We start from the raw sequence: 24,534 nt of genomic DNA on the forward strand, positions 1-24,534 counted from the left end.
TGTATTCTTTCCTTTTGCATTTTCTTTCTGCAGTGTAACTTCTTACGTTTCAAAATTAACAGTCAACCACTTACCACCCACACGCATTCCACTCACTTAAAAGGTCACTCAAAAAGCTTCAGATAAGTGAGCTTACGCTCAACTGAACAAATGGAAAACGCTTTTAGCCACAAACGCAAACATGGCTCATACTAGCAGTTGTCAGATTTATTCCGGTCTTCTAGTGGCGCACACGCTTCTGTTCGTGTTGTCCGCGCATGCGCATTGAAACTAAACAAGTGAATAACGAACGTAATGTAAGCAAACATAAAAATTAAAGAAGCAACAAGAAAAAGTATAAATAAAAAAAAATATATACTAAAGATTTACGCGAATTTTGTTAGCGTATCCATTCGACTGACTTAACTTACTAACCGACTTGCGAGAGTTGAGCAGAGCGCGCGCATGCGTTGGCCGAAGTGTTGCAAGATCTAGCGAATAAAGCAAAAAGAAAATTTGTGTTGCAATACATTGGCATACATATTTGTAGTTAAAAAAAAAAAAATATTAAATAAATAAATGTATGGCATGGAAAAAATTTGTGTATTGAAGCATTTAAAATCGTGTAACTGAAAGAAGTGAGAAACTGCAGCCAGAAAACATTTCAATTTTAAGCGTGATAAAAGTGATTTTAAAAGAAAAATAAAAGCAAATTATTTTGAATAGTTTTCAAGATAAGAAAAAAGTGCACGAAGATTTTTATCAAATAGTCGTGTGTATGCGCATCTAAACATACTTGCAAGGGCTCTTTGACAACTCTGCACTTAAGCTATTAATTGGTAAGTCCCTCATAAAAATTTTAAGTTCTTTTCCTACTTAAATTTTGGTAATTATGTATGTTAAGCATTTCAAAATCTATACTCATTGCATTAATTATTCAGTTGCTGCCCAAGCAGCAAACGATAATTTACACTTAATTTGCATTTTTAATTAAGTTAGCAAACATTATGTAAATAAATGTTGTGTTAGCATCACTTAAGCGGCTTTGAACAGTCATCGTTGAATAAATAAATAATATGAGTATTTTATGAGAATGACTCCCAAGTAATTAATGCTAAAAATTCTTTTTCAACTCTTTTGGTGGAAGTACCTTTGAATGAAGCCATTAGCGCTAAGTCATACCCCCACACGTATAACTGAATCATGTTTTGCTGCACGTGAACCAACGCCAATGCGATCAACGTGATGCTGTGCCAATCTGCCGCGCATGGGTCTCAATGAACTTGAACATGTGTTCAATCAGCCGGGTTGGCTAATTAACGCTGAGTTGATGAACTCACTTACTCGTGTTTTACTTAATTTAATACATTTATTGTCTTGCTTTGATTTGAAAATATGCAGATATCTGGAAGCGGAAATAAAGTTTATTTTATGAAAATTTTGGAGTATAGAATCGAGTGTGTAATGCGTTAGGCAGCAAATGGTTTTGAGTTAACCTTATAGAGCGGTGTAATCGCTCCACACTATGGGTGGTAGCGTTGAGCACCGCTATCATAAGGCCAATCCTTACCTACGGCGCCCTGGTATAGCCTAAAGCAAAACAAAGACCCGCCTTGAATGTTCTTCTCAACGTGACAACTATTGATCTGTACCTAAGGTAGTCGCGAAGTATTTAGCTCTCTCTGGGTTTTGGACAGGTAGTTACTATTGAGCCGATTACAATATCCACACCGTAGCTGTGCCATAGCAACGCGGCTCTTGCTTGACAGTTGAAGCTCCGTGTCTAGTGGTTGGTAAGTGTATATCCCAACCGTGCCCATTTATTCGAAAATATGCCCCCTACTTGCTGAGCATTTTTTATGCTCCCCTACGGCAAGAATTTGGATCTCGCTGTGCAGGTGGTGACATCAGAGGGCAGAGTAGTTCAGAACTAGCCGCTCAGTTTCCTTGTCTTTACCCCAGGTGCAGCCGGCGACTTGAGAAACTTGCTGCGGGTTTTTTTTCCTTTTTGAATGTTCTGCTTTTGTGCGGGTTTGTTAACCGTCGGAATTGGTATGCAAAGTTGATGTAGCTAGCAAAAAGGGAGTGTTCAATGGACCCAAATCTTCGGTCCAATTGTTTCAACACAGCTTCTCTTAATTTATGGCCGACGAGCTGCTCTCGTAATATTTTTGAAATATTTTTTCGCGACCGCAATGCGATGGCGCAATTACTTGGCTTAAAGTTGTGCGTTTTTCGCCACAGTACAATTACTGTCACTGTATCAATATACTTAATATTTTTATTACAATATCTTCTTCCAATGAAGTTATCATTACCGGAGATTCAGAGTTGTTTAACAATATTTTGCTGATGTATGAACCTAGTTTTATAAACCGTTCAAGCATACAACACCGTGCGACAGTAAATTTTTCACAGAAAAAAACTGATATATTCGTGAAAGTACAAATTATATTTTTTTAATTTTTTTAAAGGACTTTGAAATTTAAAATATATGATTATTTCAAAAAATTATTTAGAAAATTGGGTGCAATTTAGGATAATAATATGGGTATCATATAAAAGAAAAATATATGTAGAATTATAACACGATACATTTTTTGGTGCATAAGGACGAATGGGTATGGAAAATGTCCTTTACAAATTTTGTCCTTAAATATCCTTGAAAATTTGCAATATTGTTTTTTTTTTATTATTTTCTGAAGACTAATATACGCATGACCTCTTTCCCGAGTTTCGTCCTGCAATCTTTATTAGCTTAAAAAGATAAAATTTATTAAAAGCGCATTTTCAATACCTATTCGTCATTGTTAACAAAAAAATTAATTGTTTTTAAATTCAACAGAATTTTTTCTCCAATTTAGAACCCATATTGTTATTCTATATTGCACTGATTTTTTTTAAACATATTTTTTTTTGAAATAATCATATCTTTAAAACTTAAAAGTCCTTTGAAAAAAAATCCTGATGTCAGATTGAAAAACTGAAAACCCAGCATTGCTATATTTGGCCCATAGTTTCGTGAGTATATCGATTCTTTCGTTTGTTCTGAAATTTTTTTTAATTTTTTTCGCACGTCGAATTCCATCTTGTTTTTACATTTAATATTGGTTAGAAATGTTTCCTGTACTTGCAAGTCTGATTGATGACAAAGTAATTAATGAAGAAACTAATCATTTGGATTAATGAGAAAGGATTATTCTTTGATTAGTTATGAATACAGGGTGGGCTACATGGTAATCATAAATGGTAGATCCGGTTCCAAAGCCAAAGTGACAATTATAAATGCAGATGCATATGTATGTATATATTTAATACTAGGATGCTGACATTAAGTGCGGTTACTCAATGTCTGATTAACACGTAACTGTAGGTTAACATCGTTATCGACGTTATAAACCTCATAACGTATAACAGGGAGTCGATAACGTCGATAACGATCTTTAACCAGCAGTTTTTGTTAGCAGACATTGAGAAACTGGCCCAAACATTATTGAAAGGAGAACGTCTATCATTTTTATATAGGTTTATAGATTGCAAAACTATATAAAATTCATATAATTTTTAAGCTTTGCACTAATCAAGCAACAACAGTAAAATTTCTGTCTTCCGGTTGGCTATTCGAGAACCTTAAATTCTTGTTTAAAGGTAATTATAGTCCATAAACACTACGTTATTAATCAGCAAAATAAATAAGCAATCAACAAAAGCAATTTGCTCTTATAACTTCTTCGTATTTTCTTCTTTTAATTAAAACAAATAATTCAGCGCGCAACTAACTGGTTATTATCACTAATTGCAAAGAAAAAGTTGTATTACCTGCAAATATGTGGTAAAAAATTTGTTTCGGTTAGCCTATACGCCTACCATGCACTTTGAAATATACTTTTGAGTGTTTTATTATTAATATTCATCTGTGCCTATCAATAAGTTGCGGTGTAAAATGTTGCGTATGCGCATTAGGGTGGTAAAAAAAAAAGTTAAGTCGGAATTTTAATGCTCTCATCCCCTAGGATTATACTATACCGAAAAAAATCCTACCCCTGTATTTTTTTTTTTTAATTTGAAAGCGCTCAAAGTGTTCCATGTATTTTATACGGAAAAAACAAGTTATCGTAGAAATGGCATAGAATTCTATAAAATTATTATTTTTCGATTGTAGAACTTGTTTTCTCTTCAGAACACTTCCGGTAATAATACCCGAATGATTATTTAACTATTTTCTTCTAACAATATTTTATAGGACCAGTAAAAATATCAAAAAAAAAAAAAATGGGGGGCACATAAAAAATCGCTAGTATTAAAACATGGTTTTACAATCAATTGGGTATTGTTGTTGGAAGTCACCTGAAGAGAAAAAAGTTTTCCGATCGAAAATTACTGATTTTCAAGAATACTATAGCACTTCTACGAAAACGTGTTTTTCCCATATAAGTATAAAATACAAACAAATACAAAAAAAAAACTTTGAGCGCTTTGAGCGACCTCTAAATTTCCTTGATAAAAAAAACAAACAGTGGTATCATTTTTTCGGTAGGGGTGAGGGCATTAAAATTCCGTCTTTACATTTTCACATGCATTTTTGGACCACCCTCATTTACATACATACACACATAGTCCTACTCGTACATACATAAGTAGTCGTTTGTCTGAAAAACGTTGAAACCACACAGCCAACAAAAAATATCTGCTTACGTCGTTTCTCTTGGGAATAAAGCGCATGCGCAAGAGTTGATTTTTTCTGCAGTAATGACTGGGCTTTTAGTGTTTTTTGAAAGACAGCAATAATACTGAGCGCTGTTAATCTCGGTATTTCGAGATTTCTTTATTGTGGTAGCGAGTTGCTGGTATGTAGTAAAATGCAACCGGAAATGTGTTAGCAAACGTTAGATGAGGTGCGCGGTGTGGCAACAGACGTCGAGTACCAAATAAAATTCTTGTTTATCGATGAAAGAAGTCGCACGATAGAAAGTCGAACTGTCTGAAACCTCCTTAGATATTGAGTGTCTCGCAAAGGCCGTAACTAATTCAGGCGTAGTTGTAGCTGTTGCCCAAAGCAATTTTACATACCTAGCCGGTTTAGTTTCGTGAATATATGTATAAATTCAGATCCTGTGGTGTATTGGCAACCTATTTCCTTGCTAGTATTATGAATAGCTCAGCTGGCAGGCTGTCAGCCCCAGCAGCCTTGTTGTTTTTCAATCACGACATTGTTATTCACAATACTCCGGTGGAGCCATACTAATCCCGTCGTAGTTTCAACTATCTGCTATCATGAAGGTTGGTGGTAAAGTGTTTGGAACACTTGGGGATGCTCTGAACACCCTTCACTTTCTGCGGCGTAATACATTACACTTATGGAAAATTCGGTACCACTGTTCCGGGTATTACTGGCTACTATAAGAAGTCTTTCAATTAGGGTGGTTTGGCAACAAGATCCGCCCAGTGAGAAATATGGAATGCAAATGAATGGCTACGATGGAAGAAACTCTCATGGGTAAAATTGGAAATTCCATCCATGAACATTAGTTTCTTAATAGTATTCGCTCAACCAAAGCAAAGAAATAAAAACAAGCAAAAATATTTCCAGTTCGGGATCGCGGGCCTAACATCCCTAATTAACGTACATATGTGCATGTTTGTACTACTTGCCAGATTCGTGTGCTTTGCAATGCTAAGTACTTATTTGTTTTCATTTCCAATAGCTTCACTTCTTTTTATAATTTTATGGCTTTATGCTGAGTTGCCGGCTTGGCGGCTCTGCGTCGCCGGTGACCGATTTGTTAGCTGCGAATGTGCTAATGTTTTTATTTTTGTATACCGAACTATCCACGTGAAATTATATCTAAAAGTGTATACGCTGCTGCGATGCCGGCGATGGCGTTGCCATTTGTGATGCAANGTTCGGGATCGCGGGCCTAACATCCCTAATTAACGTACATATGTGCATGTATGTACTACTTGCCAGATTCGTGGGCTTTGCAATGCTACTTATTTGTTTTCATTTCCAATAGCTTCACTTCTTTTTATAATTTTATGGCTTTATGCTGAGTTGCCGGCTTGGCGGCTCTATGTCGCCGGTGACCGATTTGTTAGCTGCGAATGTGCTAATATTTTTATTTTTGTACACCGAAGTATCCACGTGAAATTATATCTAAAAGTGTATACGCTGCTGCGATGCCGGCGATGGCGTTGCCATTTGTGATGCAATCGTTTCGAATGCAGAAACCGAAAACGTGTTAAAAATGTATTTTTTTTTTACTTTGCATTGCAATCGATGGTAGGCATGTGCATTACGATATAACATAAAAGTCGTAGACAAGAAAATAAAAAAAAGTTAAATATGTAAATAAAAAATAAATATTTGGTGTTTACACTTTTTGTTATTACAAAAATGGAACCGTGGTTGTTGTTGTTGTAGCGGCTNAGTTAAATATGTAAATAAAAAATAAATATTTGGTGTTTACACTTTTTGTTGTTACAAAAATGTAACCGTGGTTGTTGTTATTGTAGCGGCCACTCAACTAAGCTCAAATCGGTTTGTCCATCAGAGGTTGTCGTCAGGCTCTACTAAAGGGGGACCCAGGAAGTGCCCAACTTCCACGGGGTTTGTCCATGGGGACAAGGGCGGTAACTGGAATTAATTTGTTGGGGGATGCGTGATTCACTTGGAGGCTCCCCGCATGCCGGGAACTCGTTGGGTACATCTACATTCACTCTGCTCAGATACGAGTTTGGCCTGCTGCAATATCCACAGCGAAGTTGGGCTATTGCGGTGCGAGTTCCCCAAGCAGACAAATCTATGTCCCGTCCACATCGGGTGGTTGTGTGCCCAAAATGGCATTCACAGGAAGAGAGTCGATGTAGGTTGAGACCGACTTCCTGTGAATGCCGATTTATGGCCTGTCGGTATGCTATATGGTCCAAAAGATGTTTTTTGAACCTCTGGACTGCGTCCGTCGTCAGTTCGTATAGATGCCTCCTGATGTGCCTTGGCGAAGGACTCTGCTGCAAGCAAGTATCTGTTCGGGTGCCCGCGTCTGTGGTATCCTACTAGAAATTGCTTGCAGAGCATTTTAATTGCTTGCAGAGCATTTTGTTATGCTCACTGATGGACAGCATGTGGGCATCGTCGTGTAGATGTTGTTGGGCCGAAATCAGAAGGCATCCAGTCACGATCCCGAGTGCCATGTTCTGGCATATCTACAGCTTCGTCCATTGCGTCCTGTTATTCCCCAGCGACCACACCGGCGGGTTTAGAACCGCCGGCCAATTGTCCTGTATGTTGCCAACAATTTTTATTTGTATTTGGCGCTGCCGGCTAACGACTTGAGGACCTTGTTGCGGCTCCGTACTCTATTGACAATTTTGGTTGTATGCGCCGTAGACTGTCGAGGATAGCTCCGAGGACTTTCGGGTTATTCACCGCCGGAATTGGTTTTCCATTGACGTGAATACCCAGCGGCAGCTGCAAAAAGAGTTGCCGAGGATTTACTAGGGGACAGTCTTAGGCTGCTTGCAGTGAAGAGGGGAAAAAGTTCGTAAAGCTGAGCTTTCACTTTCTAATACAAGTCATAAATTCCATTCCAGGACGCCATTATCAATCAGTCTCAGCCCAGGAGACGATAGAGACTCGCTCTGTTGGTTGAGGGAACTTTGATATGTAATATTTAATTAAACATCAGCGGAAAAAGGGCACCACCCTGTGGAGTTCCGATTTAGTTTTCCTCGATTTGCTGGTTTAACCTCCAAAATGACTGACGAACGTCAATCACTCAGATAATTTGCTGATCACCGTTTGAATCCCTGCGTGGAGTGACCACTATTATTGCTCTCTCACATAAGCGGTTTCGGTTTAGGCCACGAGGTATTTGAGTCTACGTGGTTATATATAATTACATACATACATATGTATATAGCTCGAGAGCCTGATTCATTCCTTTTTGGCTATTTTCTTTCGAAATTGCTTAGACAACTTTTTAAATATTGCTCAACTGTTGCACTACCCACCACTAACCATCGGTTATAAATAAAACTGCAGCGTAAGACGTTGCTCGTACTAATCACTTAGTGTGCAATTGGAGCGTGAACGGCTATGTTTAATTAAATATTTACGAACATTAACGTTGTTCATTCACCGCTTTAACCGCATTCATTAGTGATGTATTCATTCACTGTTTATGCTTTAATGTCTTGCCAATGATTTGTGTAACTGTTTAATTGCATTTACCTAATGGAGCATCGCTCGCGGGCGGTATAATTGGGATAATTAAGTTGTTATGTTATGGTTATAAGTAAAGTGCTTTGATTTGGTGACGGAAAAAATACATACATACATACGTATGATTGGAAACTGTATTAAAGTTGTTGTTGTTGGTATGGCGCCTGCGGAGTAGTTAGACGTATGATAAGACGCATGCTGAAGGCGAATGACCTTCGGCTGACAAAGACAAACTTTCGTTGTTTTGGAACCATATAAAAATGTTTCGGCAGCTGCTATGCGTTGGGTAGCAGCTTATACGCAAAGCTCATTCAACAGATTACTTACATATATGACAACTCTTACGTATACAAAAACATTTGACAAACGATGCTCCAGAATTCATCTACTTACAGATATAAATCCGAGAAATAGTCAAACAAAAACGAAAAAATGCATGCAATTCAAATTGATTTTTGTTTCAACAATAGCATAGTGGAATATTTATATAAGAATTTCATACTTCTTTTCAGGCTTATTTGAGAAATCCGATTTCTTCCTCTTTATTTCTTGAAATAAAGCCTTAGTGTTAGTTAGCACACAATATTGATGTGCAGAGTCGAAACTTTTAGGTATTGGTACCGATTTAAAGTGTCCAAAAATATGAAATAAAATTAATTTTAGGACTAATGATTGTTGTCTTAACTACTTTAAGTTGCGGCTGCTAGACGTTCTGTTTTCCCAGGATTTGTCCTGGTTTTAGACAAATTGTCTTGTCATGGTCCACACTTCCACACCCAACTCATTTTTGGCGAATTTTCGTTATGAAAAAGTGTTAAGCTTTCTGTTATTAGTAATCGAAAATCGATGCCGAAACGTTTTTTTTTTAGCATGTTGAACAATATCTGGTGAGTTTACCTACTTCTTTTTAGTTTGTTTGGTTAAAATCTCACTATTTTATCTTCAAGAAAATAGCAAAAATAGTGCAAGTTCCTGAACAGGCTGCAGGATCATACATCCTACCCAATAGACAATTTAACAAGCTAAGATCTCTTCAAAAAGGCCTTTATGAAAGTCATTACTTTCTGCTTTCTTTTTTGTATGGAGTGGCATAAATTTAAGGGCTTCTACTTTCGTTACCCAAAAAAGAGCGTCCAGAAGGGTTTATGCAAGAAATGCTTTAGGAGCCCTTCTAGAGAAATTCTTTTAAAGCTGTTCATTTAATTCATACAAATTATGTTTCTTAAGGAATTTACACAAAGTTCATACCAAATGTGTTTTGTTGCACGAACATTCCGCAGGGCCTTGGTTCAAGTCCAGTTCCCGATCAAGATAAAAAAATATAAGTAAAGTTTTTTCTTATGGCGGTCGTCCATCGGCAGGCAATGACAACGTTAAACCGCCGCTGTATTTCTGCCACGAAAATAGTAAAAATATTTTTTTATTATTTTAAGAAGTAATAAGCGAAATAGAATTTTCGTTCAAAAGCAAGAAAAAGCCTCTATGAAAACTTATATTTTTTCATCTAAGAACTAGTCACGAAAGCAACCTTATAAATTTTAGAAATCGATTTTCTCACTGTGTATTAAAGTTCATATATCAAGTGAAAGGCGAAGAATTGCTTGAAAGTACGTTGTTGCCAACGAAAAAAGTAACGAAAGCTTTGCCTTTTTTTAGATTAAACGAAAAAAATAGAGTTGATCAAGATACCAATTTCTTAGCGTGAATTTATTTACTTCTTTTTGAACATACCTTCTTAGATTGGATAATAAAATACGCTTAAACCTCAAAAATTAACATAATAGTCATTGTTTAGTGAACTAACGAAGATGATTGGATCGACATGCAAAATAAATCAAAGCTACTATTGACAGCGAACGCTCGTTCAAACGTCCGTCTTTTCAAGAAAATAAAACAAGTTTTTATATACAAACTAGAAACTTATCAAAATTACGTTATCTCGGAAGACAATTGTTGAGTTCTTGAGTGCAAAAAGGTTAAAAAATAAAAGATATGCAAATTGAAGATACACAATATATGTATGTACATGTGTATGTATTTATATACTACATGTATGTATAGTAACCATCAACTTAATTATAATTTTTATGTGAAAATCCATTGAAACAAATGTCAGCGTTCCTTGGCCAGACGCCAACTGCTGCTCGCTGGCGTATCAAGTGCGTCTGATCGACGTCACGCAGCACGTCATGACGCGTCAGTTCTGAGCACTCGAGGCAAGTATTTATTAAGTAAGTATGCAGTATTTTGTGGAAATGCGTTGAGTGTTTTATTTTCATGGTCAATGCTAGAGCAAGTGTGAGTAATAAAAATGCAAACAAAAATACAATTAAAAGTTACGCAATAAAAACCCTCTTGAAATAAAATGTATTTCCGACTTTGAGGTAAATTTTTGGAATACTATTATGGGGGGGGGGCCATAGTTTGTACTGAAAGAAATATCTACTTCATACTTTTTTTTTTTAGAACAACGCCACATAGAGCTATTTCAACTTTATCATATTTATTAAATTTAATCAAAACGAAATTTCTCTAGCCACAGCATAATCAGTTTTGGTTAGGCTGTAGCCTGTAAGATTCGATTTTGCCGGTATAGTAAATCAAGTTCAACCTAAAGGTCAAAGGTATGTACAATAGAATCGAGTTTTTCTATTATTTTATGCTAGAAACAGGTACCGAAGTAAATGTTTTTTCCCCTGTTGTTCACAGAAAAGCGTCTATTAAGGAATTGAAATAGTCTCATACCTTGACACGGTGCAGGAGTCATCGGGCATCTAGGGTGTACCGAACTTAGCGGTTTGGTCTTTTTAGTGACCTACACAAGCCTAGCTCTAGGATTAATAGTACGGCAGTTTACTTTGAACGAAGCCCTTTTCCAAAAAATACTTAGCTTCTTGTACTCCCTTTTTGTGTAGTGGTGCCAGGCCATCTCAGCTCAGGTGGACAAGACTTATCTAAACTGACACGAATAGCAGCCATTCCGATACATTTTTGTGTCAAATGAATTCAAAATAGACGAGCTACATTTTCCCTCGCTTGACTAAGTACTAACATTCACCTAGGAACCTTTTTTCCAAATATTTTTTAATATTTTTTTTCTAGGCNACACAAGCCTAGCTCTAGGATTAATAGTACGGCAGTTTACTTTGAACGAACTCCTTTTCCAAAAAAGACTTAGCTTCTTGTACGTCCTTTTTGTGTAGGGTTCCCAGTCCATCTCAGCTTTTGTTTTTGGGGGCCCGATCAGAAAGTTCCTCCAAATTATTCCTTAACTTCTGAAGCTATTTATTCCATCAGGGAAAGGAGTGCGGCTAAGCGGCCGACGAGGTAGACAAGACTTATCCAAACTGACACGAATAGCAGCCATTCCGATACATGGTCACCTTGAGTATCATCAATGACCACTACATTTTTGTGTCAAATGAATTCAAAATAGACGAGCTACATTCTATCTCGCTTGACGAAGTACTAACATTTATCTGGGAACCTTTTTTCCAAATATTTTTTAATATTTTTTTTCTAGGACTTAAATGCAATGGACAACTAGCCATGCCTTGGAAAATTGATCTTGGAATCTCCAGCCTATCACAAATCCATTCCATATCAACTAATTAATTGGGGAGATCGGACCCTAGGAACAATTTATTTATAGCACTTTAATAGTTGCTTGCCACCCTCACTACAGCTTAAGGGCCTCTTACAGATTCGAATTTTACTTAACTGTGCCCATATACTCCAGATCAGTGAGACTATTTAAAAGAACATTTAATAAAATCCAATGCAATTCAAAACGATTCAGAATATATTACCTCTTCATTTTGCACGACCGGTCTTTGCAAAATATTCGTGCGCTTTGCGTACAACGAAAACCTTAAATGANCATATACTCCAGATCAGTGAGACTATTTAAAAGAACATTTAATAAAATCCAATGCAATTAAAAACGATTCAGAATATATTACCTCTTCATTTTGCACGACCGGTCTTTGCAAAATATTCGTGCGCTTTGCGTACAACAAAAACCTTAAATGGCTGGCATTACTGTCACTTAACCGGCTTTCAACAACATTCTTAATTCTAAGCGGATGTGAACAGGCCTGGCTCGAGCCAAAGCTGGCGCGCCGGCAAACCAAGTCAAGCTGGTGTGTGTCAGAAAAATCACTCAACTTAAAACATTGCAAGCGCGTAAACTGAAAATGTTGAACAATGAAGGAAGTTAACTTAAAAATAAACGTTANATATTCGTGCGCTTTGCGTACAACGAAAACCTTAAATGACTGGCATTACTGTCACTTAACCGGCTTTCAACAACATTCTTAATTCTAAGCGGATGTGAACAGGCCTGGCTCGAGCCAAAGCTGGCGCGCCGGCAAACCAAGTCAAGCTGGTGTGTGTCAGAAAAATCACTCAACTTAAAACATTGCAAGCGCGTAAGCTGAAAATGTTGAACAATGAAGGAAGTTAACTTAAAAATAAACGTTAAAAACGTAAAATTAAATTAAAAGGAAATACATTAAGAAAGATTAATATTTTTTGTATAGGTTTTTTTTTTTTCATCGCAACTTCACATCATTAATATCGAAGTGCAGTCAGTTGTTGTAGGCACTCAGTCGACTAGCCACGCTTAAGTGTGCGCGGCACAGCATAAACGCGTTCGAGGAGTGACCAAAAAACAAAAAAACAAAAATAATAATAATAATACTAAAGCAAAATAGTGCTATAGACCCTCCTAGCGGTGCATGCGGTGCCACAAGCAACATTTTTCCGCCTCGCATTATTACCGCAACAACAGCTTCAGTCCACTACTTGTACTATAACCGAGGAGCGCGTGAATTGGTGAATGAGCTGGAGCTGTGCATTCCAGTGAGCGCATAATGAAGTGAATTGTGTGTGCGTGTTAGCAGTTTAAAGCGTCTGACTCGAACATTTACTTACTTACGTACTTACGTACTTACTNCAAAAATAATAATAATAATACTAAAGCAAAATAGTGCTATAGACCCTCCTAGCGGTGCATGCGGTGCCACAAGCAACATTTTTCCGCCTCGCATTATTACCGCAACAACAGCTTCAGTCCACTACTTGTACTATAACCGAGGAGCGCGTGAATTGGTGAATGAGCAGTTTAAACCGTCTGACTCGAACATTTACTTACTTACGTACTTACTTACTTACTTATTACTTTGCCTGTCCGACAGGTTTTGCGAATTCTGTTTATTTTTCGTTTACTTACATATATGAAATTTTTTTTTTAATTTTTTTGTTTGCTGTGATGCTGTTATTTATNTACTTACTTACTTACTTACTTACTTATTACTTTGCCTGTCCGACAGGTTTTGCGAATTCTGTTTATTTTTCGTTTACTTACATATATGAAATTTTTTTTTTAATTTTTTTGTTTGCTGTGATGCTGTTATTTATTATTGTATGTAATCTTAAATGTGATTGGGTGCTGCTCACCACGTTTGCTCTCGTAGTTCCGGTATAAACTTAAGTACATACATACATATGTACATAGATATGTAGTATTCGCTTGCGTAGCTTGTCTGCTAGATCTGTGAGTCTTACTTAAGTTGCGGATTTTTTGTTATTCATTTTGTTTNTTAAGTACATACATACATATGTACATAGATATGTAGTATTCGCTTGCGTATCTTGTCTGCTAGATCTGTGAGTCTTACTTAAATTGCGGATTTTTTGTTATTTATTTTGNTTCCGGTATAAACTTAAGTACATACATACATATGTACATAGATATGTAGTATTCGCTTGCGTAGCTTGTCTGCTAGATCTGTGAGTCTTACTTAAGTTGCGGATTTTTTGTTATTCATTTTGTTTTTTTTTGTTGTGCTCATATATGTATATTTTTGTTGCTCTCGTGATTACAGCTTAAATCCGCATATCACTTAAGTACGTCCGCTTGGGCCCGAGTGTGTTTTATGGTGAGTCAGTCAGTGGCGTTCGTTTCCGTGGTGCGTTTACGAAATTTTTACTTCCCCCTTTCTCAAGTGTGGCTCAGGAAAATGTATTCACTTACGTACATACGTATACAAGTATGTATATTTACGCACAATATTTTTGCCAATTGTTATATGTAGAACATNAAATTTTTACTTCCCCCTTTCTCAAGTGTGGCTCAGGAAAATGTATTCACTTACGTACATACGTATACAAGTATGTATATTTAAGCACAATATTTTTGCCAATTGTTATATGTAGAACATATTAACATTGTTATGTTTCGGCGATTCTTTTCTAGTGGCGAATAATGGTTATCTGATAATGAGGCAGATGTAATTCTGAAAGTGAATAGATTAATGAATTAAATTTAATGAGGTTGTAAACACATATAAAACTCAGTTCCGTGAAGTGAATGTGGGCCTAAAGAATTTATACTTTGCTTTAGGTCAGTTTGCATAGGGAGTGTTCCATACCAAAACGGACGGTGTTCACACTTCATCTGTTTGATTTGTTTCTAATTTATAGGGTTTATACATAAACATAAATAATAAATAAATGTGAAATTTGAGCTTGATTAATATCGATTTAGTAGTTTTCCAAATATCTCGAGAACGGATCGGGGAAATAATAAAAAAAAAACACGTATACACGCATCAAAATTCTCTATGAAAAGAATTATTAAAAAATTTTTTTTTTTCTGAAAAATTTTGCACATACAAATTTTTTGATAAAAAAAATTTGTTTTTATGCCGTCTCAAAAAAAATTAAAAAAAAACACAATGGTAGCTCTGATATTTAATTTATGTTAAATAAAAATTTAAAAAAAATTTAAAATTTTTTATATTTTTTTTTAGATTTTTTTTTTGAGTATGATTCTTAATATTTTTATGCTGACGTCTTTTTGAGCCTTTTTTCTTATGGAAGAAAATGCGCAAAATCGTTTTCAAAGAAAATTAAAAAAAAAATAATGCTAGTTTTGCACAACACAACACGTTCTCGACAAACCCCGTCCGTTTTAGTACGGAACGCCCCATAGAGTGAATCTGTGCTTTAGCGTATAGGGAGTTTTGATTTAGTAAATTTTTTTTTTGTGAGAGGCATATTGTATTCAAACAGAAACTTTCTAATAGAGTGAGTTTTTTTTGTTCACACACAATCAGCTGTTCGACTAGTTACGGGCTTGAAAGTATATTCTGCAGAGGCACACTATTTTTGGTACATATGGAATGTAGCCAAATAAATTTTCCGAAAATCCTTCCTTATTTTTATTAATATTTCCAAGTGTACTGCATCAAAGCAAAAACTGACGGTAGAGCTGGGTGCTCAAATCCCCACCTCATTAATATACCTGACGTAGCAAGTGAAGGTGAGTCGGTTCTTTTACAGTAGAGCGTTCAGTGTCGGTTAAGGCGCTATATATGTACGTATGGCGCAATGGCGATTTAGATAATGAGTAAGTATTTACAATGTCGTATGTATGAACTTGAAGTAAAGTAATTCAGACAAGAAGAGTCAGTTACTAGCGAAATTCGACCGCTCTCTAGTTTTTACAGTTGCCAAACATTTTTTTTTTACCGACTTCAAAAAAAGGGAGGTTATGAATTCGTCGGAATATGAATTTTTTTCTTTATGTATGTTACCGCATAACTTAGGACCTCGTCAACCGATTTCTATAATTCCTTTTTTAAATGAAAGGTTTCCTCAAAGGTGGTCTCATTCTAATTTGCTTTAAATCCGATCATTAGATCTTGAAGAAATTAACGATAATCTTAAATTTTTATATGGGAAGTGAAGTCGGTTTTGTTTTTTTGCTTCAAAATTACTTTCTCCACCTTCCTTTTAGTTTTTGTATACTTATATATATTCCTATGTTCACCTTTGTATTCGTTACAATCCGCTGTATTCGTATTCGTCTTTGGATGGCATGACCTTCGTATTTATCGTGGTGGTAAGAAGCGAGTTGCAGTTAAATTGAGCGCTTTAAGTTCTCGAACAATTTCATGGAGCTCTAAGCTAGACTTCATGCCTAAAATCGGTTATGGCCAAAACCACGGTTTCTATTTAAAATGGTTCATAAAGCCAAGCGTGGTTAGGCATTACTGGCGCCATGAGTACAACATCAGGAGTGTACAGGAAGTCTTTGGCGAGAGCAATATTATTTGCTTCTGTCCTCAAATTACCAGTTTGCAAACAACTGATTGCAGCCTTTTTCATTAGAGATCAATAGAAAGATTCTGATATTCTCTTCAACAACTAGTCAAGGGTTGCAGTTACGTACGAAATATAAGTTGATTGTGTCAGACACCATCCATTTGGGTGGACACGTTGTTGATTCGAGTGTTCTGGGCATGCGAGGAGCCAGCATCAACTCGGATAGCTTACGTGTCCGAGAATGTAGCTGCAATCACAGTGAAAAGCCGAATAACAATAATAAATAATTCTGTTTAAGCAAAAAACTGCTCATCGGCGATTTATAAATGAGTAGTGAAATTTGTACCGCTGCTCAAGACCTAGTTATACTCGTGTAATTAAGATATTTTGCCTTATTTAATAAATATTCTTTCTGATTTCTGCTGAGAACACTTAATAAATTTAGTAGATATCCGTTCCCCTTTCGCCCTAAAAGCTTTCCATATACTACACTATATACATACATACATGCATATGTACATACATTTACACCGCTGCTCATCTAGCAGATTGAACAGCTTTAGGAAATCGTAACTCATTTCCTCAATCATTTGCCAGCAAGTGCCGGAACTTCTAGGAGTTGAATTTGAATTTCCACAATCGCCTTGGCCAAGTGACCCTTTGCATTGCCGCTATTAAACTCAAGGTCACCAAATCGCTTTAATATCTCCATACACCTGCGGCACGTTTAGCAACTAAACAACAACATAAGCTATGCAATTGCTCTGCCATCACCGAAAATGCCGCCAACCGAAGGCTTAGAGGCATTAATGCGTTCATTGGATGCGCACTTCACTTTCGATGGCGACAACGTGATCGCCCTGTAAACGATGTCATTTGCAAATGGGGTCCAACCAAAACAACAACATGAAAACAACAATTGCTAGGCAAGTGATCGGCCAGCGCCCCCAGCAACAACAACACAGCTGGCCATTTGAAGCCAGCCAACCGAGCAAATAACAAACAACAAATGAATATTTGGGCGTGCTGTTGTTGCATACAAAAGTACATATGTATGCAAGTTCCATATGTAAGCGAGCAACATTGTACATTTCGATGGTCCTCTGCAATAACGGCACAACTCAAAATTCCATGTTTTTGAGTTATGAGTTGTTACTTGTTTATTTCGTATTTTTGCAGTCCAACACTTACCAAAACTTTAGAAAAAATAATAATTTGAAAGCTTACAGAAGCTCCCCTACAGAATAGCTGCAAACAATGCGGAATAATTACGTTCTAAGATATATTTTTGAGAAATTACGAAACGCAAAAACTTTAATTAGCTCTATTGAAATTTTGAGTTGTGTCGTTATTTCAGGGGACCATCGATTTGTATAAATGTACATAAGTGCATAGCATACTACATACACATAGCGTTGTAAATACTATGCAAAGGTGTGTAATCACGTCTGTTGTAATGACAGTGTACGCAGTTTTTTGTTGCTGGGGTTTTCTGCGGTTGCGCACAGCTCAAAAAAAAAGGGCTAGCAATGGTGTCATTTTTTTGTTTTGTTTTCTTCTTTATTGTCGTTATCAGTTTTGTAGGTGAAGGCTTTGTGCCAATTCAACCGGCAATTAAATGCACGTCAACAAACACGCATCATCACGCGAACGGGTGAGCGAAGAGCGCCAAGAGTCAAGTGACAAGCATTTTAATTCAACGTTGATGGTACCGCGGCCACGCTCGTACCGAAACAGCTGTTCATTTTGTTGTTGTGTTTGTAAATATTATGGCATTGTGAGTCGTGCTATGACTCTATGTATACTGCCGCGAAAGATTGCGAAAGATTACAATTTTATTGTGGCCACTGTAGTTCATTTCAAGACCGAACCTTTAATCGTTGACAAAAGCTACTGATGGCTAAGTGAAATATTATTCATCTTATAAGGCACTTCTTCGCTGAAGTCTTCAACTTTATTGATTAGGATTAAGATTGCGACTTCTGATTATGATTATGTTATCATTACGATTATGATTGTGATTGTGATTTTGACTACGATTGTGATTATGATTATGACTGTGATTACAATTATGAATATGATTATTATTTTGACTATTGTAATTAAAATTGTGATTATGATTATGCTAATGGTTACGATTATGATTGTTATTATTATTATTATTATGACTATGGTTATGATTATGATTAGGATTACGATGCCGGTTGGGGTTACTAGTACTTTTTCGATAGAATTAAGTATCACGGACATAGGCCACTGATTAAAGAAGTATATACTTAGTCCCATCCAAAATTGCGCAAGCTTTTACAATCTTTAAATACATATTTAAATATATACTGCTCTTCCAATTTTTTTCAATCTTATGCTTCATTTATTGCAGTTATTGTCATCACTAAAAAGTCAATCTCATNATTAAGTATCACGGACATAGGCCACTGATTAAAGAAGTATATACTTAGTCGCATCCAAAATTGGGCAAGCTTTTACAATCTTTAAATACACATTTAAATATATACTGCTCTTCTAATTTTTTTCAAATTCTTATGCTTCATTTATTGCAGTTATTGTCATCACTAAAAAGTCAATCTCACCTGCCCGTTGAAAAATGTTGAAAATTTGCAAAATAAACGCATGCCCAAATGGAACACTTGGCCTGCATCTTAGTCGAGCACCCTGGGATCCATACCCATGGGTGAGTGGCATACAGGAGGGCTCTAGCGCAGAAGAGGCCGGTATGTGCGTCGGTGACACAGTACTGGAGTTCAATGGCAATGATGTGTTGGGAAAGAAAATCTTCGAAATCGCAACGAGAATACGTGAGCATTGGCAAAGTGGTGCAACCGATGTGACGGTCGTGATTTGGCGTAGGGAAGTAGAGGCGGATAGCTGCTGCAGCGACGAAAATGAGGAAGATGATGATGAGGACAGCGACGCGCAAGAGCATTTTACAAATAGCAATGACAGCGAAAGAGCAGCAGTGGCGGTGGAAGGTAGAAGAAAGGTGAGTTGAGTGGATTAGTTTTTTTGTTTTGTTTTTTTTTTTGAAGTTGGAAGAAACTTTGCAGTGCAGTCAAGCGGTGAAAATTTTTAACATGACAATTTACTGTTGCTGTGCAAGCGCACAGAACGTGTCGAATGTGGTGCATTTTGTAAGTCACGCGATGGTAATTTTCTTACAGCTTTATTTATTTTTTATTTATTTTTTTTTACGAAATCTTGGCAAATTAGTGTAATCAACATGCTTTNGTGGTGCATTTTGTAAGTCACGCGATGGTAATTTTCTTACAGCTTTATTTTATTTTTATTTTTATTTTTTTTTTTTACAAAATCTTGGCAAATTAGTGTAATCAACATGCTTCGCTGTTATATAAGTAATAGCAAGCAGTAGCAAGTAAACATTAGCAATAGATTGACTTGGTTATGTTGTTGTAGTGCTACGCTGCCAATGTAGGTCAATAGTGTTACTTCAACGGTAGATATTAAATGCCTCGCTAAATTTCATAGCTGCTCTAGCAGAAAGCAGCGTTGCGCATGCAATGAATTCGGAAATCATTTTGTTTTTTTTTTGAATATTTTTATGCATAGTTAGTTAAGTTATTAATTAACAGTTTAACGAAGCAACACTGAAGGTCAAAATACTGTATTTGTAGTTAATTATATCTACATAAGTGCGCACTTAAGAGCGGGAAAAAACAGCGTTCCCGCACAATTTCGCTAACACCGTTTGTATGTATGTATGTACATTTGTCCAATACAGTTTAACTGCCGTAATTATCACTTAAATTATTTAGTTTAACATCTGATCTTTGACGGACACCAGCGATACCAGCGCACAAATGCTTCCCACTTAAATGTTGCACGCAAATGTTTTCATTTAATCGGGCAAATTGGGCGGCTTACAGAGGACAGCAAAGCTTCTGCCGTACGCTTTCAACGAACATTAGCATTACCTAAATATTAATTTAATTATTTCAGTACGCTCTGCACATTAATATCACAAACATTCACTGTGCCACGCAATCCAAACCTACCTCCTCCTCCCCACCCCTCTAGTTTGACAGTCAAACGGTTTTATTGAATTATCCGTGCAGTAGCGGCAAGCATTACAATTTAATTGACCTAAATATTCAAGTATAGGCTGCCTACCGAATTAATTGTACACACACCCGCACACACACAGACATATGTACACTCACGTAAACACATAGACTTCCGATTTAACAGAAGCTGCTTGCTGTAGCAAAACGGTAACATATAGCTGGGCGCATGAACGCATATCAATTAACAAAATCTGCCATTCAAGGCCATGTGTAGGGAGTAGGGTGTCCCTTAAAAATCAACTTTCCAATTTATATCGAGAAGTTTTTTAATTTTGTTCCTCTTCAGTTTAAGATTATCCGTGCGAAGAACTGAACCTGTACTTTAAGTTTTGACCCTGCCACAAGGCCTTTTAAATCATTCCTTTTTATTCAAATTTTGGTTTGCAAAAATAATTACTACTTTCTTTATAGTCCAACTTCGTGGCAACTGTTGTACATGTTGGAAGTTCCACTCATTGTCTATAAATATATCCCAGTGTTAAACGTCAACATTGGCAACAGCACATAAGTTTGTCTCTTTCTCTCTTATGGCAAGCCGTTAACATAACACATTTTCCTCTATACAAAACACTTTCACTGATTTGAACAAATATAAATGCAGCGTCTTACCAATAAAATAGTGCCATTAGTTTAGTGAAAGAATTATCGCGATGTGTTCAACGTCACTAGTAAGAAAGTATTTTTTTCATTTGTCAATAGTGCGGTAAAAAGAAATTGAGGCAGAGTATTTATTTAATTCATCACACAGAAGATAAACTAAGTGGGGCGAGGTTACCTTCAAACCTTCAAGTTTTGAAGCTGTTAATCAATAAGTTACGTGCAAAACCTGGCAAGGGATATTAAACTGCAGCATACTCTTTCACAGCGAAGGATATAATGCAAATATGGGAAAGCGTGTATTCCTACTCGAGTGAAAAGTTGTATTGCAAGCCAGCTGAAACGTTTGTATGCCGAATGGAGATCGCTCCAACAAAAAACAGCCAAACGAAGTTATTCTACTAAAATTTCAAGAGAAGTTGCTTTCCTGTCAAAAATGCGCCTCCATACGACTTTAAATTTTTATTAGATTTGAAACTTTATGAGAAGACTGATAACTTAATTTCTAATACGGTCTTAAAGAAATTCAGTGGACATTTATGGTACAAGTCAGAAGCTAACCGGATTAGCACTCTTAGATGATGGTGTGCACCTTTCAGTTAAAAGTAAAATGGTGGAAAAGATTTTGACAAAGACCCCCCCCGGAGTAAATCAGCCTCTTCAAGAGCAATGGAGGGTTCCGGGTAACAACGCCTAAAAGTAACATCACATCAATAACTGGTTAAAAAAAGATTTGAGCGATTTCGCTACTCCGAATACTATTAAACTTTTTGAAAGATTTGGATTGGAATTCAATTTCATACACTCTGATCCTGGAACCTGGAATTTGCGAAAAGACTTTACAGAAGCTCGCATGTTTTTTTTTTCAAGTTTGAGTGTAACTAACGATGTTGAAGCAGGAATATATGGTCCAAGTTAAGTCCGAAGCAAATTTCCAGGAATTACTTATTGTATCCAAGGCCTTACGTCGAGAGTTTTCAACTTGTACTAAAGAAACTTTATCCAAAGACGGGTTTTGAAATTACTCGTATATTATATAACATTAGAAAAATATTGAAATTTCAAAATTACCAATTACATAAAAAAACACGTTAGAATAAATCAAAAATTGTATTTCTTAGCATGTCTTGAAGCTGGCTTTAGTATAATGTGGCATTACCTTTATTCTTTAAACGACACGGAATTTTTTTTTATGAAACTTAATAAGAATATTGACTTCCGATACTAGGAACTTTTTCTTAAACGTTTATTTGCCAAAAGTTCTTCAGCGACACGGCGCTAGTGAGTCATTCGCGATCGTATGCTGCGAATGCTGCCTTATACTAAAGCCAGCCTTTCGACATAAGCTACAATTGCATATGAGCACAGATATGTACTTTAAACTTCTTGTGGCAGGGCGAAACATTTTGTGATCAAGTTGAGTTTGAGCGCAAAAGTTATGGCATTTCAGAAAGAAAAAAAATAAAAAAAACTTCGGAAGGAATGCCATACAAATTAGGAAAATCGGTATTATAAGGGACACCCTAGTAGGGAGTTCTAGATAGTAGGTACTAAAAAAAAAATTGCTGCTTGCCTATTTACTATTACTATGTAAATATATGTATGTATGTTTGTGTGTCAATTAGGGCTGTGACTAACCGTTTATGCGGATAACCGGACATATGTTCGGATATCTGGATAAAGAAATGATGNCATAAGCAGTTCCAGAGAGAGTAAGTGATATCCGAATTTCAGTTTGTATGGGTAGTGTCACGTCCCCTTTTTCAGTACCTGCCATTTTTCGCCGTGAGTAGGGTATTTATCATTTATGCATCCTTGCCAAGTTTCAGTTCCCTAACTTAATTTTGTTCAGAGATATATCGGTTTTTAAACTTTAGTATGTATATCAGATGCCACGCCCCCTATGTGATAATCTCCAAATCTTAGGCATCCGTACTTATGTCATTTTATAGATGTAAAAAATCGTTAAGCCTCTCAGTGGGCCGTATGAATAAAAACCAAGCAATTGCCTTTTCTTAAAATTTCATACCTTTTACTTCAATTTTGTTTGAATAAATTGAGTAAAAGATCTGGAATTTTAAGAAAAAGCAATTGCTTATTTTTATTCATACGGCCCAGTGTTTTAAACTTTTTCATATTTTTTTGAATTTTTATTTTATGATTTTTTCACTTTTTTGTTTCTACTTTTAAAAGTTCCTTTTTCATGCTTCCCAATTAAAGTCATTTACTTTGCAACTGCCAATTTTTTTCTAAATTTACTTTTCTGCTGTATTTTCTATTTTCATGTGACCATTGCAACTTCGTAACTTGTGGCAGCGCGCACATCAGCATCAAGAGCATACCAGTATTAATCAGCAGTCATTGCAGAAGTTCGCCACATGCCTGCAACACATTGCCCAATTATTGGAGTGTCCTGTTTGCCTTGAGGTAAGTTGCATGCGTTGCATATCGATGAGTTGTGTCAGTAGTTTGATGGCATTTAAGGGGAGCGCCGCTATTAACTTTGTCCGGCTGCCTGCCTAGCTGACTCACTATGACTAACTTGGCGGTGGTGAGGGCGACTGTCGGTGGTGCGGTGAGTGGGGGAGCGTGCTCATGAATATATGTATGCACGCACACAACATAGAGAAGTTTGTGTATGTATGTACGTATATATTTGTATAGAATGTTTGTGTGCTCGATATGCATAGTTAGGCAATAATAATGCCAACATAGTGAATTGGGTACATGTACGAGTGTGCGTGTGTATGCCAGCCAATTTAGGTGGGTTGTTAAGCCGTTTGACTGCGGGACGTGCTGAGGCGGGTAGTCGAGCGAGCAGTCGAAAAGTCAAATATGTATGTACATCTGTATGTATATATGTATCTTGAACAAGTGGTCAGGCATACATATGNATAGAATGTTTGTGTGCTCGATATGCATAGTTAGGCAATAATAATGCCAACATAGTGAATTGGGTACATGTACGAGTGTGCGTGTGTATGCCAGCCAATTTAGGTGGGTTGTTAAGCCGTTTGACTGCGGGACGTGCTGAGGCGGGTAGTCGAGCGAGCAGTCGAAAAGTCAAATATGTATGTATGAACATCTGTATGTAGGCATGTATGTATATATGTATCTTGAACAAGTGGTCAGGCAAACATACATACGTTTATGTACTCGTATCATTGTGTAATTGCGCCGGGTTGCAGTTGCAATTGCTAATCACAGCCGCGCGGCGTATGAAGGCAAACTTTATATTTACTTTTGCTTGCTGCGCTTTGCAATTGTTATTAAATATTTGTTCTGCAACAAACTTCAAAAAGAAAACAAAATCCTTGCAACGAAAAAAAACGATAGAAAAAAATGCATTCAAAAACCATTTTAAGTAAACATTAGAAAATTTTATTTGTACGCGCGCTCACAAACAAAAGCGGCTTGCATACACACACACACACGCTCGCAATGGCAATTTGGTATGCCTGCGCTAAGTAAATGTGCACAACTGCAACAAAAGTGAGTGTGAGAGTGTACGACTGAGTGGGTAAC

At 36.6% G+C, this 24,534-nt stretch overlaps 1 protein-coding gene across 1 annotated transcript; it reads left to right on the top strand.

Annotated features, from left to right (window-relative positions):
• Positions 1-756: 756 nt before the first annotated feature.
• On the top strand, positions 757-23,532 carry LOC108373086 (uncharacterized). Its single transcript, XM_017628927.1, has 3 exons — positions 757-818; positions 18,874-19,313; positions 23,326-23,532. The coding sequence occupies exons 2-3, from the start codon at positions 18,918-18,920 to the stop codon at positions 23,530-23,532; spliced, it is 603 nt and encodes a 200-aa protein (XP_017484416.1). The 5' UTR covers positions 757-818; positions 18,874-18,917.
• The last annotated feature ends 1,002 nt before the right edge of the window (positions 23,533-24,534 follow it).

The sequence above is a fragment of the Rhagoletis zephyria genome, unplaced genomic scaffold (genome assembly GCF_001687245.7).
Source record: "Rhagoletis zephyria isolate East Lansing unplaced genomic scaffold, Rhagoletis_zephyria_1.1 Rzeph_scaffold_06349, whole genome shotgun sequence".
NCBI lineage: Eukaryota > Metazoa > Arthropoda > Insecta > Diptera > Tephritidae > Rhagoletis > Rhagoletis zephyria.